A 20,000-nucleotide genomic window follows, 5' to 3' on the forward strand; every position below is an offset into this window, starting at 1 on the left:
GGGACCGTGGATGAAACTCCAGCACAGCAATCATGTTCCCTGGAAGGGGAAATAAATTAAATCATTAACAGCACAATTACTTCTACCGGCTGGGAACACGATGAAGTCGTGTGGCTAAAACTTTTAATCAAATTAAATGAAAATGCAAAGCTTAGGGATTTAAACGTTACACGCGGGAATCAACACTGTCACAGGGTGAATTAATTAAAACTAGGACTAAACAACACACGTGGTCTGGGTATAGGGGATAGGATACAAGGTTCAGTGGGTAGGATTTCTTTAGAGGATAAGGAAAAATGGGATGTGATAAGGAAGGGACGGGAGGTTGGGTAAGGATATTGAGAATCTCAAAATCAGACACCTTACCTTAGTAAAAGGACTCTGGTTCCTTCCCTTAGGGAAAGATATGTAAACAGAGGTCCTGCCTCCCTGATGTCTTGAGGGTGAAGAGCGCTGGTGGTTCCCTCAAGGAGGCTGAGTCACGAAGAAAAAAGATGTTATCCTTAAGGAGGTTGATATAAGAAGAAGGATCCCCAGTTTTCCCTGGGTAGATCAACCCCACTTGGACCCCGATTGGGGGTGGTAGGGGGGAATTGGCCTGACCGCTGTCCTATTGGTCAGGCTCGGTCACGTGCTCCTACATCCTTCACAGCTCGCCTCCCTCCTTCTCCTGAGACCTCGATGTTGTCCCGTGACTCGTAGAAGGTAGCTGAAAATGAGATCTCAGGGGGAGTAGACTGGTATAGGATGGTTTGAGGGGGGGGGGGGGTGAGACTCTGGGTAGGGTACCAAAACTCGTGGCATTTCGACTCATGCTTGCTGGCGGGGTCTTTTGTTATTTGAAAAAGGTGGTGTAATGACCGCCATTACTAACAGCCCCCCATTTTAGCAGAGATTTTGTCCTGAAACAGGACAAGAACTCTGCAAGCAAGGTCTGAAGCCACTAGCCTTAATGATTCCTCCCTCAGTGAGTCTCACCACGATAATGGATAAATATCTAAGCTGCAACTAGGGTCATCATTTTACGTTATTTTGACGCTAAATTAACTTCAAGTGCCACATAGAAATAAGTATGCTGGCTGTGAGGCAGCAACTGAAAAATTAAAAAAATGCAAAATTGAAAATTAGAATGCAAAAATGGTTAAAGTTAAGTGACCTAGTGCAGTGGTAGGCATAAAATAAAAAAAAATTGACATATAAGCAAAAGAGATAAAAAATACATAAGAATAAATTAAATGCAAATAATGATGCCAAGATGGCTCCTCAAGTTTATTTACCTGGGGAGACACCAAGGCCAATTAAAATTTTTCCATACAACCTAAATTAACCTACTGACTATGGCTACGCTATGGTCATGGCATTGTGCATTGGGCACTGATGCCGGGAGAACACATCTCTCTCACCTGAGTTCTTTAGGCGCTTGACCTTCCAGTTGTAGTTCTGGAGGTCTATGCCCCACCTCATGAGCCCTTTATTCCCATTACATAGCTCAGTCAAGTAGGTTAGAGGATTATGGTCCTTTAGGACTGTCAGTGGGAACTCTTGGTCCGCACAATAGGATCCAAGATGCTCAAGAGATGAGCCCATGCCTGAGAGCTCATTCTCTTGAGTTTGGAGTTTATCCCATGTCTGGAAGAAATTCAAGTAAACCCCACAGTTGAGAATTCCTGTTTGCACCTGGTAAAGCCAAAAATGAATTATGAGTATGGTCAGAGGTCGTGACTCCTCTGCCATGAAGTGGGAACCTTCGTCCTTCTGAAATGTGGCTAGGAAGCCATACCAATAAAAGAATTGTGTCAGTTCTGTGACACTAATAGATGGGATGAGTTGGAGAGAGGCCCTCGGCACTATTTGTTTATAGTTACCGGAGATTGGACAAGGATGGCAGGATGCCAAGTAAGCCTTAACAATCTCGTGCAAGCCCAGCCAGAATTGATGCTGGATCAGCTGGGTAGGACATGTAACTCCAAAGTGTCTTCCCAGTCTCTCATGGGCAACGCCTAGCATCGACAAGCGGAGATTACAGGGGACAACTATTTGCCGGCACGAGACCTTAACAGGATCATGAGAACCTCGGGTGATCTTAAGGGGCACCTCATCCCTTAGCAGGAACTCAGCCTTAGAGGGGTTAATTATTTCCACCTCGCTCAAGTAGGTGGGTGCCCTGTGGTTTATCACCATCTCACCCATCAGCTGGAATCTGCTGAGCTGTGCCTGGCTCCTGATGGTCTCTTGGTCCTCCTTTGAGACCTCTGGTCTGGTGGAAAGCATCATTGCTTTAGCTGGGGAGCACTCTCGGGTACAGGGCTTAAACTCATTGCTGGAAGGGGGAGACTCTTGGGCCTACTCCCTTAGCCAAGCTACCTCACCCAGGTCAATGGTACCTAGCCAGTCGTCTTCCCCTGCAGGTTGCGTCCTCACAGTTTTAGGCTCCGGCTTGACAGCCTTCATGCACCTGAGGGGCACTTGCTGTACACCCTTCAAGGGCTTTTGACCCAAGCATGAGTTGTAGCCCTCATGTGCAAGATCACTCCCTGCCCCCAGTCCGCACTTCTTGCTGAGCTGGGACGTGGTCACCTTCAGTTCCACTGTAGGGAGTTCCTTGGTGAACCCTTCAATGAAGTGGGTCCTCCTGCGATTGTCCTGCTGGACTTTGGCAACATTGGGTTGAGGTGGCAAGTGATTGAGTTGTGCCAATCGGGCGTCCATCTCCTGCATTCTTAATTCATGCGCTCTCTCTCTTTCATACTGCATCCTTTCTTGCTCTGTTCTTCTCCGGGCTTTGTCTTCATTCATGAGCTCCCGCCCATACCTTCGCAATGCTTCTCCCCCATAGCCTTGTCTTTCTGCCAAGTCCACAAACGCACTGATTTCAGCAGCAGTCATTTTGCTAAGTTTTTGTGGAGACAGCGACAAGAAAAACTCAACAGCACAAGGTACGATGTTGACCGTGCCAGAAATTACACGGAGGGGAAAGACGCTCTAGCCTTATGCAAGAGTCTCATGGAAGGAAAGATGAAGATGGAGCTGGGCAAAATGCACAATGGCTGTAAAGAAATGCCTCTCGAGAAAGAACTATCACCAAATAGTAATTGGACAGGAGCCTAACTCGAAAACCAGGGTCACGACAATGGGTGAGCTTAGGCTGTCCGGTTGTAATGCGTCCAAACAAGTAACGATATATTTGACAACTGTGCTACACAATAAAAATTTGAATCACAACTATAGGTGACCCTCTATGCTAGAAAAAATAAACTGGAATCACAACTATACAGTAGGTGACCCTCTAGGCTAGTCAGGAAAAAAAAATGAGATCACAACTATGGGTGACACTGATGGACGAAATAAAATGGAATCACAACTATGGGTGAACCTTTATACTAGTCATAAAAGAAATGGAATCACCACAATGGGTGAATCTCTAAGAAATGGAATCACAACAATGGGTGAATCTCTATGCTAGTCAAAAAAAAAAATGAATCACAACAATGGGTGAACCTCTATGCTAGTCTTTTGAAAAAATGGAATCACAACAATGGGTGAATCTCTATGCTAGTCATAAAAAAACGGAATCACAACAATGGGTGAATCTCTATGCTAGTCTTTAAAAAATTGGAATCACAACAATGGGTGAATCTCTATGCTAGTCATATAAAAATGGAATCACAACAATGAATGACCCTCTATGCTAGTCATAAATAAATGGAATCACAACAATGAATGACCCTCTGTGCTAGTCTTAAGGAAAAAAAAGGAATCTCCACGATGTGTGACCCTCCTATGCTAGTCTTAAGGAAAAAAATGGAATCTCCACGATGTGTGACCCTCCTGTGCCAGTCATAAGAAAAAAAATGGAATCTCCACGATGTGTGACCCTCCTATGCTAGACTTAAAGAAAAAAAATGGAATCTCCACGATGGGTGACCCTCCTATGCCAGTCATAAGGAAAAAAAAATGGAATCTCCACGATGTGTGACCCTCCTATGCTAGACTTAAGGAAAAAAAATGGAATCTCCACGATGTGTGACCCTCCTATGCTAGTCTTAAGGAAAAAAATGGAATCTCCACGATGTGTGACCCTCCTATGCTAGTCTTAAGGAAAAAAAATGGAATCTCCACGATGTGTGACCCTCCTATGCTAGTCTTAGGGAGAAAAAAAATGGAATCTCCACGATGTGTGACCCTCCTATGCTAGTCTTAAGGAAAAAAATGGAATCTCCACGATGTGTGACCCTCCTATGCTAGTCTTAAGGAAAAAAATGGAATCTCCACGATGTGTGGCCCTCCTATGCTAGTCTTAAGGAAAAAAATGGAATCTCCACGATGTGTGACCCTCCCATGCTAGTCTTAAGGAAAAAATGGAATCTCCACGATGTGTGACCCTCCTATGCTAGTCTTAACGAAAAAAAATGGAGTCTCCACGATGTGTGACCCTCCTATGCTAGTCTTAAGGAAAAAAAATGGAATCTCCACGATGTGCGACCCTCCTATGCTAGTCTTAAGGAAAAAAATGGAATCTCCACGATGTGTGACTCTCTCTTCTAGTCATAAGAAGAAATGGATTTGTAAAAGTGTGTGGGTGCGTTCTTGCAACACCACCACTTGCAACTCTGTGACTTTAAAGCGAAGTTTGTATTTATACTTAAAGTATAACAAATTAAATAAAACAAACAATGTCACGGAGATTGCTTAATGCTTCGTTAAGAACATCAACCCCTTTACATACTTTCCCTTTAGTAAAATAAATGAATTTAAGAAATTTCACTCCCAAATATTTTATCTAAATGATCCTATACCCTGACTGAAAAAATTAAATTGAATGTGATATCATAAATCCCTTTATCTTTAGGTTAACAATATTACACAATCTTACGAAAATTATCCCTTTCAAAAATGTACATAAAAACAATATCCCACGAAAAGTAACGAAATGAAATTACATACCCTTACTGTCAAAAGGAAGAATTGAAATAATGAATGCCATGTGTGCTTACGCTTAGCAACACAGGAATAATGCCACACTGGAAATTAACACGTGTTTTATTCTACCACGGTTTTTTCCTAAAATTTCGTAAATTTCAATTCACTTAGTTTTAGCACAAAATTAACCATTCACTCACTGCACAATATATATAAATGAAAAAAATATCCCTTTCAAAAATGTACATAAAATAATATCCCACGAAAAGTAATACAATGAAATTAAATAGCCTTACTGTCAATAGAAAAATCGAAATAAGGAACGCCACGTGTTCTTACCGTTACCAACACAGGAATTAGGCCTCACTTGATATTAACACTGTTTTAGTCTACCACGTTTGTTGTCCTAAAATTTCGTAAATTTCACTTCACTTTTTTCTTTTTTTAAACACAAAATAGCACATTCACTTGATGCACAATATATTTAATAAATGAAAATTTTAACCACTTTGATAATAAACACTCAGAAAAAACAAACAGAACACAAATTCTTTTCACGCGGTTAGCTATCCCGCTAAACAATAGGACTAAAATCTCCCACGTGGTTTTCAAAACAAAAGGTTCGCGGTGCGAACACACGCAATAATAAACACAAAACTTTAACAATGAGAATAGAATGCTATGGCTGTTTTCTTCCATGGTTCCAACTCCAGTGATTATATAATTTACTTGAAATGAAATTGAGGTTCGTCAAGTCGCTGTTACGACCCGTGTAGGCCGTAGTTCTGGTTCTTTCAACTTTGATTTTTTAAAGGAATCGTAGGCAGTACATTATTTATGTAACACGGTGAATTGAGGGAAGACAGAACAAAAACACTGGAAAAATCTAACAATATTTATTACAATACACTTAAATAAATTCAACCTTGCACCAGGAGTCACAAAAAGCTCCTAAGACAAACAACAATGATTAAACAAAAATGACCTGGAGGACTAATATACGGAGTCCTCTAAATACACAAGGTTGACCTATATCTAAAAATCTTAACCCTAACATAGAAAAACTAAACAGATCAAAAGTATGGCTCATATATTAAGCCGGGCCCACAAATATCAACAAACCATTACCCTATTACTAAACAGATAGGAATAAGGAAGATAGGAGAAATGAAAAGGCAGAAAACCTTAAAATTACCTACCTACACACAAACGTTTAAAGCTAAACCAAATACCAAATAATGAAACATAACACAAGGCAGCATACAAATACACATGCCACATACTAAATGCATAAACACTTGGATATCTTCACAAAAGAATTATGCAGAGTCATAATTTATATATACATGTAAAAACCCAACACTGTATTATCTATCTGTGAAATAACTCAACAGTACTTATCCATACATGGATCAGACGACAGAGAGGGGACGAGCATTCGTCAGCATCAGAGGGAGTATCATTAACACCAGGAAAACGGACTGGGCATATCCATAACGATAATGAAAAGATCGTAACTTTACCTGGGTAATGCCTCCCTACGTTCCTCCTCACGGACCCTTGGTCCACAGACGAGCAGCGTAACAGATGTGATGACGCTCTTGGATCACGGCAATAGTACCTCCAACAGTGCCGGGACGGAACGACGGCACCGTCTTCCCGCAGAATCCTCAGGCGGGGAAAACAACGTCAAGCGAAGGTCGCAAGTGACACATACACTTGCAGGACGTAACAAGCGAGGTGGCTATCGCAGGTGACAAAACCCCTGCATACGTGGTCCGTGATCCAAAGCAGTGTACAATTTACCGCGGGTGGCTCAAAGACACCAGCGAAATAATCCTCCAAAGGCACAATTCCTTATGAGGGAATAAAAGAGGCGTCTACCAATGGCTGCTGAATTAGGCTATACGTCTGTGATCAATGCACGGTCCGAACTCAACATTCCAGGCAGCAGTAGTCTCGTCCACGGCTCTCACTAAACACCAAACACTCGGAAAGAAAAATAAACAAAAGAGTTAATGGCAATTCACTAATTAACGACGAGGAGGAGCGAAGGTTATCACCGAACTCTTATGAAAAGGGCAGTTAACTTTTACTCCTGCCGAAGACCGAATTTATTTATAAACAATTAAATAACCTACTTTAACATAACACCTTCCTCCCCCAAGAAAAATAATTTTCATTCACTAAATGCAAAATTTTTCTTTTAATGATATGCCACAAGGCTGGACAAAACATCAGAAAATGCAGGGCCACAAAAATAAAGAAAATTCAGGGAAAACACTAAAGCTACTACAAACCCCTGATAAGATAAAATATACTAAACCAAAACAAAACAAAGTCTTAAACGTAGTATCTACAGTAATAAACCAATCACAAGGTAAAAATATCTTAAACCTAAGCAAAAGGACAAGAACATAGCAAGTTTTAAATGCATCATCAAACATTTGGACAGACATTCAATCCTATACCTGTCAACAATAAATTTTAGTAGGCACACAGAGGAAAAAAAAAATATGATATAGAATTATCCACACTAACCTAGGTCCTGGAACAATTTACAAGAGTACAAACCTTATACCTGAGCTCAATATATACATACCTCGAAACATGGATGTAACCTCAACACATGCAACCAGGCGAACCGAGAGGGTCCCCCCAAAAAAAAACAAAGGGAGAGATCAAAATTCAGACACGTGAGAGAGCATCCGGGATGCAATTATCCACCCCTTTAATGTGTTTTATAATTAAATTGAACTCTTGTAGCTGAAGGGCCCAACGCAGAATCCTCTGGTTTGATCCCTTCATACGTTCAATGAATACCAACGGATTATGGTCGGTCCAAATTTCTATAGGGAATGAAAAGTTAGTTACATAAGGTTTAAAATGTACCAATGTCCGCACCAATGCCAGAGCCTCTTTCTCAATGGTGGAGTACTTTCTTTCCGCCTCTAGTAACTTACGGCTGTAGTAAGATACGGGGCGTACTTCACCATCATCACTCCTTTGAAAGAGGACTCCCCCAATTCCTACGTCACTGGCATCCACGGCTATGATGAATGGCTTCTGAAAATTGGGAGAAACCAATATTGGATTAGACACGAGTAACATTTTAAGTTTTAAAAATGCTTCTTCGCATCGAGAAGACCAAATAAATTTCTGCCCTTTTTTCAATAAATTAGTTAGAGGCTGTGCAAGGTCAGAGAAGTTTCGGACAAACCTACGGTAATATCCCAACATACCCAGCACCTTACGAACCTCTCTGACATTACACGGTCTCTTCAAAGCAACTATGGCCTCGAGATTGGCTTGCTTAGGAGCAACTTTACCCAAGCCAATCTCGTGACCCAAATAACTAACCTTAGCTTTCCCAAAGTTACATTTACCCAGATTCACAACAAGACCGGCGGCCCTAAGTGCCTCAAAAACTTTTCTTAATCTTACCAGGTGGGTCCGCCAGTCGTTGCTGTGTACCACCAAGTCATCTATATAGATTTCTGTACCTTCCAGGCCACAAATTACCCTGTTCATCAGACGCTGGAAAGTACAGGCAGCGTTCTTCATCCCAAAGGGCATTACTTTGCACTCGTAAAGCCCTGAGGGCGTCACAAATGCTGAAATTTCACGGGCACGGCCAGATAGGGGGACCTGCCAATATCCCTTTAACAGATCCAATTTTGTAATAAACCTAGCAGGACCTATCAGGTCCAGACAATCCTCAATACGGGGAAGAGGAAAAGAATCATTTTTAGTAACCGAGTTTACCCTCCTATAGTCAACACACATACGATATTTACCATCAGGCTTCTTCACTAAGACTATAGGGGAACTCCATGGACTTACTGATGGTTGTATGAGATTGTGCTCCAGCATGTATTTAATTTCGTCTTCAACAATGGCACGCTTCTCTGGACTTAAGCGATACGGGCTTTGCTTAACCGGAGAAGCGTCCCCAACATCAACATCATGCTGGAGCAACCTCGTCCTTCCTGGAGAGTCCTGAAACAAGTCAGAAAATTCCATAATTAGGTTTAGTATATCTTGTTTCTGAGGTGCCTCCAGATGCTCTAACCCTTATTTTAATACACCTAAATTTTGCAAGTTATTACCTAGAGCATCTGAAGGCACCTGGTCCAAAACATCTTCCAAGTTTTCCTCAACAGGTGCAACCACACTCATAACTGGCTCAAAAACAATGGCCAACGGATCCCGTCTATCAGAAGAGTAAGATTTCAACCTGTTTATGTGGAAAATTTTACATTTACGACTAGTTCCAGGGGCTTCAACTTCATAATTGACCTCTGACAACTTTCTCAACACCTTCCAGGGGCCCTTGTACCTGGGTTCAAGGAAGTTGTCTGGATCTGTGCTTAAAACTAATACTAAGTCCCCGGACTCAAATGAGCGTACCTTACACTTCTGATCAAATTTGGTTTTCATTGTAGCTTGGGAAGCAGACAAATTATCTTTGGCATACTTCCAAGCTACGGCTAACTTGGACTTAAGTTCACTAACAACTTCTCCCACCGTACGCTCTCCTCTCTGATTTACTTCGAGCAATTCATGGAAGATTTCCAAAGGTCCTCGAACCTTGTGCCCAAATATTAATTCAAAGGGAGCAACGCCAGTAGAAGAATTGGGAAAATTCCTTATGGCAAAGAGAGCAAAGGGAAGCCCTTTATCCCAATCCTCTCCTTGCTCATAACAATATTTTTTTAATATACACTTAAGGGTCTGGTGAAATCTTTCCACCACACCCTGACTCTCTGGATGGTAGGGTACACTGGTAATGTGCTGAATGGCCAGTTCAGCACACTTACTCTTAAATACCCTGCTTGTAAAATTCGAGCCGCAATCCGACTGAATTTTACGAGGCAGTCCATACCTGGAGAAAAACTCCACTAATTTGTCAAACACAGCTTTTGAGGTTATTTTCTTCATTGGAAAGGCCTCAGGAAAACGTGATGCTCTATCCATTATGGTCAGGAGATGCGTAAACCCTAACTTCGTCCTAGGCAGAGGTCCTACCACATCAATTACCAATTCTGCAAAGGGTTCTCCAATTGAAGGAATTGGGTTAAGAGGAGCCTTGGGAATAGGTTGATTGGGTTTACCCATCACCTGACACACTTCACAAGTTCTTACAAATTTCTTCACCGAAGACTTCATTCCTGGCCACCAAAAACATTTACTCAACCTACAAAAAGTTTTACTTAAGCCTAAGTGGCCAGAAAAGGAGTCCTCATGTGCAAGGCTTAACACAGCCTCCCTAAACTTGGTAGGTACGACAATTTGTCTTAAACAATTAGTCACATTTAGTTGATGAGTTGGGGGACGACTGACCCTATACAACAATCCTTTCAAAACCACAAACCTGGGCCTGGTCAAATCGTCAGTATTACCTAACTCAAATGAAAATTCATCTTTTTGAGCCTGTATGAAAGAGAGACGGTCACAATCGGATTTCAATAATTTAAACACTCCAAAACTAGAACTACTGCTACTACTACTACCTTCTACTAGCCCGGGCTTCGCTACCTCTACTTCTAAATTACTTAAATTTAGGTCATCATCATTATCAGCTTCCGCTGCACGCTTAGCAGAGGCTCGAGTAGTTATTGCCACAGGGCAAGCCGTGACCGAAACAATAGGAAATAATTCCTGCCCCTCTGCACTCAACATATCATTCCCAAGGATTCCGTCTATTCCTGGTATCGGCAGGCTCTCAACTACTGCCAGCTCAGTAACCTTGTGATACCCTGGGAAGGACAGCTCCACCCTTACTAAAGGAGCAGATACCACCGTATCGGGAAATCCTCCCAGGACCACGTATTCTCCAGTATAGGGAACTAAGTTAGACAAGGACCCTGCCAACACCAAAGATCTAGCGGATCCTGTGTCCCTCAAGAACTTAACATAAAGTGTAGAGGTTTCAGATTTCAATTTTCCGGGGTAGACATATTTGTTAAATGGTCATAAATTACCAGTGGACTCACCCAATACAGGTTTTACTTTACCTACATCTGGTTCACTACTAACCTGGGGATCAACAGTTTTACCATTCTTACTCTCTGAAATAGAATTATTTGAAATTAGTGAGATTGGCGTAGGCTGATTAACATTATTTTGACTCTTATTTTGATTCTTTTGGAGGTAACGGCTCCTGGCTCTACATTCAGCTTGTCGATGCCCTGGCTTATTGCACCAAAAGCAATTACCTCTAACTTGATTAGTTTTACCCGAATTGCCACGGTTAGAAAAAACCAGAGTGTGCCCACCACTCAAGTCCTTTCTGAAGCCACTACCAACATGATTACTCATGCTACTATTTGGGGTACTAGATTGGTTTTTAAAGGGATTATTCGACTTAGAAGACAAATTACTATTATTATTAGGGTATGAGGATGAGAAGTTACCTGACCCAGCCCGATGGGTCAGGACAAACTCATCAGCTACCTGAGCCGCCTTGGACAAGGTTAAAATTTTAGTGTCCTCCAGATGAACCCTCAATTCTTTATTACACACCTTCTTAAACTCCTCCAGTACCATCAGTTCCCTCAAGGAAGAGAAGGAAGCAACTTGACGACTTTTCAGCCAATTGTCAAACTGCTCCTCCTTGAGACGAGCGTACTCAACATAAGACATAGAATTGGGCTTGCCAGTGGTTCGGAATCTCTGGCGATAGGCCTCAGGGACCAAATCATAGGCCCTGAGAACCAAAGCCTTTACTTTGTCATAATCTCTGGCAAGGCCCTCTTCCAATGCATTATATACCCGGATTGCCTTGCCCGTCAACCTACACTGTATGAGTACCGTCCACATTTCTGTGGGCCAAGACAACCGGGTAGCAACCCTCTCAAAAGCTTTAAAAAATTCTGGTACGCTCCCCTCATCAAAAACTGGAATTAACTTTAGTGCACCCGAAATATTAAATTTGTCTGCTGATGAGCTATTGGGGGAACTAACATGATTAGGGGACCCTTGCACCTTGGCCAACTCAAGGTTAAGCTTGAGCAACTCAATCTCATGTTGCCGGGCCCTCTCATTCTCCTCAAACTGCATCTTCAATAACTCAATTCTCTTACAAATTACATGGAACTCCTCCTGCCCCGTTACATGAGCAGAAGCTGTTACATGGTTGGGAACAGCCTCCTCAGCTAAAAAGGGGTTAGTTGAAATATTAAAATTTTTAACAGCCCTGGCCGGAGTAGGAAAATTGGCCGGACCTTCATACATAACCTTTACTGCAGGGGAATCAGCGAACAGGGACAAACCAGGATTTATGCTCACATCATCGACTATGGATCCTTCTTGGTCTGACCCAAAATCAGTGCCACTCTCAAAATCACTGGCTAGGCCGCTAGCTACCTCATTACCCTCAGCCAAATCTTGGGACACTTTTTCCTTAACCAGTTTTAACAAATTGGCCCGAGTGTCAGAGGACTTATGAGGGATCTCCAACCACCGGGCACATTGTACCAAATAAGCCCTTGTCAAAACTTCTAAATATTTCAAACAGTCAGCCGAACCCAAGAATTCCGACGGGTCAAAAGTAAAGTCCTTCATTTTAATGAAAATAATATCCTATGGGGAAGGAAAGCAACTAAACCAAAAATCAAATACCAACAATAAATACTGTCAAATCCCTCCAGAGCTGAACTGCTCCCCCAAACACCGAGTACACCTGCGTACGATCCTGTCACGGTCGCCACTTGTTACGACCCGTGTAGGCCGTAGTTCTGGTTCTTTCAACTTTGATTTTTTAAAGGAATCGTAGGCAGTACATTATTTATGTAACACGGTGAATTGAGGGAAGACAGAACAAAAACACTGGAAAAATCTAACAATATTTATTACAATACACTTAAATAAATTCAACCTTGCACCAGGAGTCACAAAAAGCTCCTAAGACAAACAACAATGATTAAACAAAAATGACCTGGAGGACTAATATACGGAGTCCTCTAAATACACAAGGTTGACCTATATCTAAAAATCTTAACCCTAACATAGAAAAACTAAACAGATCAAAAGTATGGCTCATATATTAAGCCGGGCCCACAAATATCAACAAACCATTACCCTATTACTAAACAGATAGGAATAAGGAAGATAGGAGAAATGAAAAGGCAGAAAACCTTAAAATTACCTACCTACACACAAACGTTTAAAGCTAAACCAAATACCAAATAATGAAACATAACACAAGGCAGCATACAAATACACATGCCACATACTAAATGCATAAACACTTGGATATCTTCACAAAAGAATTATGCAGAGTCATAATTTATATATACATGTAAAAACCCAACACTGTATTATCTATCTGTGAAATAACTCAACAGTACTTATCCATACATGGATCAGACGACAGAGAGGGGACGAGCATTCGTCAGCATCAGAGGGAGTATCATTAACACCAGGAAAACGGACTGGGCATATCCATAACGATAATGAAAAGATTGTAACTTTACCTGGGTAATGCCTCCCTACGTTCCTCCTCACGGACCCTTGGTCCACAGACGAGCAGCGTAACAGATGTGATGACGCTCTTGGATCACGGCAATAGTACCTCCAACAGTGCCGGGACGGAACGACGGCACCGTCTTCCCGCAGAATCCTCAGGCGGGGAAAACAACGTCAAGCGAAGGTCGCAAGTGACACATACACTTGCAGGACGTAACAAGCGAGGTGGCTATCGCAGGTGACAAAACCCCTGCATACGTGGTCCGTGATCCAAAGCAGTGTACAATTTACCGCGGGTGGCTCAAAGACACCAGCGAAATAATCCTCCAAAGGCACAATTCCTTATGAGGGAATAAAAGAGGCGTCTACCAATGGCTGCTGAATTAGGCTATACGTCTGTGATCAATGCACGGTCCGAACTCAACATTCCAGGCAGCAGTAGTCTCGTCCACGGCTCTCACTAAACACCAAACACTCGGAAAGAAAAATAAACAAAAGAGTTAATGGCAATTCACTAATTAACGACGAGGAGGAGCGAAGGTTATCACCGAACTCTTATGAAAAGGGCAGTTAACTTTTACTCCTGCCGAAGACCGAATTTATTTATAAACAATTAAATAACCTACTTTAACATAACAGTCGCTAAAGACAGAAAAAGGGGGGAATTTGACTTTGATAAAATTAATTTGAAATTACTGTCTTAGCGAATCCTGGCATTTGGTCGCCAATATGTTACGGGTCACTGGTTCGAGTCTGGCCTTGCTTAAGGGACTCAAGGGGCTTCGGATGGAGTTTGGTTGGCCGTGGATGAAACGCCAGCACAGCAATCACGTTCCCTGGAAGGGGAAATAAATTGAATTATTAACAGCACACTTACTTCTACCGGCTGGGAACACGATGAAGTCGTGTGGCTTAAACTTTTAATCAAATTAAATGAAAATGCAAAGCTTAGGGATTTAAACGTTACACGCGGGAATCAACACTGTCACAGGGTGAATTAATTAAAACTAGGACTAAACAACACACGTGGTCTGGGTATAGGGGATAGGATACAAGGTTCAGTGGGTAGGATTTCTTTAGAGGATAAGGAAAAATGGGATGTGATAAGGAAGGGACGGGAGGTTGGGTAAGGATATTGAGAATCTCAAAATCAGACACCTTACCTTAGTAAAAGGACTCTGGTTCCTTCCCTTAGGGAAAGATATGTAAACAGAGGTCCTGCCTCCCTGATGTCTTGAGGGTGAAGAGCGCTGGTGGTTCCCTCAAGGAGGCTGAGTCACGAAGAAAAAAGATGTTATCCTTAAGGAGGTTGATATAAGAAGAAGGATCCCCAGTTTTCCCTGGGTAGATCAACCCCACTTGGACCCCGATTGGGGGGTGGTAGGGGGGAATTGGCCTGACCGCTGTCCTATTGGTCAGGCTCGGTCACGTGCTCCTACATCCTTCACAGCTCGCCTCCCTCCTTCTTCTGGGACCTCGATGTTGTCCCGTGACTCGTAGAAGGTAGCTGAAAATGAGATCTCAGGGGGAGTAGACTGGTATAGGATGGTTTGAGGGGGGGGGGGGGTGAGACTCTGGGTAGGGTACCAAAACTCGTGGCATTTCGACTCATGCTTACTGGCGGGGTCTTTTGTTATTTGAAAAAGGTGGTGTAATGACCGCCATTACTAACAGCCCCCCATTTTAGCAGAGATTTTGTCCTGAAACAGGACAAGAACTCTGCAAGCAAGGTCTGAAGCCACTAGCCTTAATGATTCCTCCCTCAGTGAGTCTCACCACGATAATGGATAAATATCTAAGCTGCAACTAGGGTCATCATTTTACGTTATTTTGACGCTAAATTAACTTCAAGTGCCACATAGAAATAAGTATGCTGGCTGTGAGGCAGCAACTGAAAAATTAAAAAAATGCAAAATTGAAAATTAGAATGCAAAAATGGTTAAAGTTAAGTGACCTAGTGCAGTGGTAGGCATAAAATAAAAAAAAAATTGACATATAAGCAAAAGAGATAAAAAATACATAAGAATAAATTAAATGCAAATAATGATGCCAAGATGGCTCCTCAAGTTTATTTACCTGGGGAGACACCAAGGCCAATTAAAATTTTTCCATACAACCTAAATTAACCTACTGACTATGGCTACGCTATGGTCATGGCATTGTGCATTGGGCACTGATGCCGGGAGAACACATCTCTCTCACCTGAGTTCTTTAGGCGCTTGACCTTCCAGTTGTAGTTCTGGAGGTCTATGCCCCACCTCATGAGCCCTTTATTCCCATTACATAGCTCAGTCAAGTAGGTTAGAGGATTATGGTCCTTTAGGACTGTCAGTGGGAACTCTTGGTCCGCACAATAGGATCCAAGATGCTCAAGAGATGAGCCCATGCCTGAGAGCTCATTCTCTTGAGTTTGGAGTTTATCCCATGTCTGGAAGAAATTCAAGTAAACCCCACAGTTGAGAATTCCTGTTTGCACCTGGTAAAGCCAAAAATGAATTATGAGTATGGTCAGAGGTCGTGACTCCTCTGCCATGAAGTGGGAACCTTCGTCCTTCTGAAATGTGGCTAGGAAGCCATACCAATAAAAGAATTGTGTCAGTTCTGTGACACTAATAGATGGGATGAGTTGGAGAGAGGCCCTCGGCACTATTTGTTTATAGTTACCGGAGATTGGACAAGGATGGCAGGATGCCAAGTAAGCCTTAACAATCTCGTGCAAGCCCAGCCAGAATTGATGCTGGATCAGCTGGGTAGGACATGTAACTCCAAAGTGTCTTCCCAGTCTCTCATGGGCAACGCCTAGCATCGACAAGCGGAGATTACAGGGGACAACTATTTGCCGGCACGAGACCTTAACAGGATCATGAGAACCTCGGGTGATCTTAAGGGGCACCTCATCCCTTAGCAGGAACTCAGCCTTAGAAGGGTTAATTATTTCCACCTCGCTCAAGTAGGTGGGTGCCCTGTGGTTTATCACCATCTCACCCATCAGCTGGAATCTGCTGAGCTGTGCCTGGCTCCTGATGGTCTCTTGGTCCTCCTTTGAGACCTCTGGTCTGGTGGAAAGCATCATTGCTTTAGCTGGGGAGCACTCTCGGGTACAGGGCTTAAACTCATTGCTGGAAGGGGGAGACTCTTGGGCCTACTCCCTTAGCCAAGCTACCTCACCCAGGTCAATGGTACCTAGCCAGTCGTCTTCCCCTGCAGGTTGCGTCCTCACAGTTTTAGGCTCCGGCTTGACAGCCTTCATGCACCTGAGGGGCACTTGCTGTACACCCTTCAAGGGCTTTTGACCCAAGCATGAGTTGTAGCCCTCATGTGCAAGATCACTCCCTGCCCCCAGTCCGCACTTCTTGCTGAGCTGGGACGTGGTCACCTTCAGTTCCACTGTAGGGAGTTCCTTGGTGAACCCTTCAATGAAGTGGGTCCTCCTGCGATTGTCCTGCTGGACTTTGGCAACATTGGGTTGAGGTGGCAAGTGATTGAGTTGTGCCAATCGGGCGTCCATCTCCTGCATTCTTAATTCATGCGCTCTCTCTCTTTCATACCGCATCCTTTCTTGCTCTGTTCTTCTCCGGGCTTTGTCTTCATTCATGAGCTCCCGCCCATACCTTCGCAATGCTTCTCCCCCATAGCCTTGTCTTTCTGCCAAGTCCACAAACGCACTGATTTCAGCAGCAGTCATTTTGCTAAGTTTTTGTGGAGACAGCGACAAGAAAAACTCAACAGCACAAGGTACGATGTTGACCGTGCCAGAAATTACACGGAGGGGAAAGACGCTCTAGCCTTATGCAAGAGTCTCATGGAAGGAAAGATGAAGATGGAGCTGGGCAAAATGCACAATGGCTGTAAAGAAATGCCTCTCGAGAAAGAACTATCACCAAATAGTAATTGGACAGGAGCCTAACTCGAAAACCAGGGTCACGACAATGGGTGAGCTTAGGCTGTCCGGTTGTAATGCGTCCAAACAAGTAACGATATATTTGACAACTGTGCTACACAATAAAAATTTGAATCACAACTATAGGTGACCCTCTATGCTAGAAAAAATAAACTGGAATCACAACTATACAGTAGGTGACCCTCTAGGCTAGTCAGGAAAAAAAAATGAGATCACAACTATGGGTGACACTGATGGACGAAATAAAATGGAATCACAACTATGGGTGAACCTTTATACTAGTCATAAAAGAAATGGAATCACCACAATGGGTGAATCTCTATGCTAGTACAAAAAAAAAATGTAATCACAACAATGGGTGAACCTCTATGCTAGTCTTTTGAAAAAATGGAATCACAACAATGGGTGAATCTCTATGCTAGTCATAAAAAAACGGAATCACAACAATGGGTGAATCTCTATGCTAGTCTTTAAAAAATTGGAATCACAACAATGGGTGAATCTCTATGCTAGTCATATAAAAATGGAATCACAACAATGAATGACCCTCTATGCTAGTCATAAATAAATGGAATCACAACAATGAATGACCCTCTGTGCTAGTCTTAAGGAAAAAAAAGGAATCTCCACGATGTGTGACCCTCCTATGCTAGTCTTAAGGAAAAAAATGGAATCTCCACGATGTGTGACCCTCCTGTGCCAGTCATAAGAAAAAAAATGGAATCTCCACGATGTGTGACCCTCCTATGCTAGACTTAAAGAAAAAAAATGGAATCTCCACGATGGGTGACCCTCCTATGCCAGTCATAAGGAAAAAAAAATGGAATCTCCACGATGTGTGACCCTCCTATGCTAGACTTAAGGAAAAAAAATGGAATCTCCACGATGTGTGACCCTCCTATGCTAGTCTTAAGGAAAAAAATGGAATCTCCACGATGTGTGACCCTCCTATGCTAGTCTTAAGGAAAAAAAATGGAATCTCCACGATGTGTGACCCTCCTATGCTAGTCTTAGGGAGAAAAAAAATGGAATCTTCACGATGTGTGACCCTCCTATGCTAGTCTTAAGGAAAAAAATGGAATCTCCACGATGTGTGACCCTCCTATGCTAGTCTTAAGGAAAAAAATGGAATCTCCACGATGTGTGGCCCTCCTATGCTAGTCTTAAGGAAAAAAATGGAATCTCCACGATGTGTGACCCTCCCATGCTAGTCTTAAGGAAAAAATGGAATCTCCACGATGTGTGACCCTCCTATGCTAGTCTTAACGAAAAAAAATGGAGTCTCCACGATGTGTGACCCTCCTATGCTAGTCTTAAGGAAAAAAAATGGAATCTCCACGATGTGCGACCCTCCTATGCTAGTCTTAAGGAAAAAAATGGAATCTCCACGATGTGTGACTCTCTCTTCTAGTCATAAGAAGAAATGGATTTGTAAAAGTGTGTGGGTGCGTTCTTGCAACACCACCACTTGCAACTCTGTGACTTTAAAGCGAAGTTTGTATTTATACTTAAAGTATAACAAATTAAATAAAACAAACAATGTCACGGAGATTGCTTAATGCTTCGTTAAGAACATCAACCCCTTTACATACTTTCCCTTTAGTAAAATAAATGAATTTAAGAAATTTCACTCCCAAATATTTTATCTAAATGATCCTATACCCTGACTGAAAAAATTAAATTGAATGTGATATCATAAATCCTTTATCTTTAGGTTAACAATATTACACAATCTTACGAAAATTATCCCTTTCAAAAATGTACATAAAAACAATATCCCACGAAAAGTAACGAAATGAAATTACATACCCTTACTGTCAAAAGGAAGAATTGAAATAATGAATGCCATGTGTGCTTACGCTTAGCAACACAGGAATAATGCCACACTGGAAATTAACACGTGTTTTATTCTACCACGGTTTTTTCCTAAAATTTCGTAAATTTCAATTCACTTAGTTTTAGCACAAAATTAACCATTCACTCACTGCACAATATATATAAATGAAAAAAATATCCCTTTCAAAAATGTACATAAAATAATATCCCACGAAAAGTAATACAATGAAATTAAATAGCCTTACTGTCAATAGAAAAATCGAAATAAGGAACGCCACGTGTTCTTACCGTTACCAACACAGGAATTAGGCCTCACTTGATATTAACACTGTTTTAGTCTACCACGTTTGTTGTCCTAAAATTTCGTAAATTTCACTTCACTTTTTTCTTTTTTTAAACACAAAATAGCACATTCACTTAATGCACAATATATTTAATAAATGAAAATTTTAACCACTTTGATAATAAACACTCAGAAAAAACAAACAGAACACAAATTCTTTTCACGCGGTTGGCTATCCCGCTAAACAATAGGACTAAAATCTCCCACGTGGTTTTCAAAACAAAAGGTTCGCGGTGCGAACACACGCAATAATAAACACAAAACTTTAACAATGAGAATAGAATGCTTTGGCTGTTTTCTTCCATGGTTCCAACTCCAGTGATTATATAATTTACTTGAAATGAAATTGAGGTTCGTCAAGTCGCTAAAGACAGAAAAAGGGGGGAATTTGACTTTGATAAAATTAATTTGAAATTACTGTCTTAGCGAATCCTGGCATTTGGTCGCCAATATGTTACGGGTCACTGGTTCGAGTCTGGCCTTGCTTAAGGGACTCAAGGGGCTTCGGATGGAGTTTGGTTGGCCGTGGAT

General features: G+C 42.0%; 1 protein-coding gene and 1 pseudogene across 1 annotated transcript in view; one reads left to right on the forward strand and one right to left on the reverse strand.

The window, feature by feature from the left end:
* LOC137630823 (uncharacterized) overlaps positions 1-3,339 on the reverse strand; it is a 3,482-nt gene extending 143 nt beyond the window's left edge. Inside the window, exons 1-2 of the mRNA XM_068362371.1 lie at positions 367-3,339; positions 1-39 (exon numbers count right to left, since the gene is read on the reverse strand). The exon at positions 1-39 is cut by the window's left edge and continues 143 nt beyond it. Of these exons, the coding sequence (XP_068218472.1) occupies positions 1,342-2,274 (933 nt within the window). The 5' untranslated portion in view covers positions 2,275-3,339 and the 3' untranslated portion in view covers positions 1-39; positions 367-1,341. The remainder of the gene's footprint in view (positions 40-366) is intronic.
* Positions 1-20,000, forward strand: part of LOC137631095 (interferon-induced very large GTPase 1-like) — a 64,206-nt pseudogene that overhangs the window by 19,492 nt on the left and 24,714 nt on the right.

This window comes from Palaemon carinicauda, chromosome 39 (assembly GCF_036898095.1).
Source record: "Palaemon carinicauda isolate YSFRI2023 chromosome 39, ASM3689809v2, whole genome shotgun sequence".
NCBI lineage: Eukaryota > Metazoa > Arthropoda > Malacostraca > Decapoda > Palaemonidae > Palaemon > Palaemon carinicauda.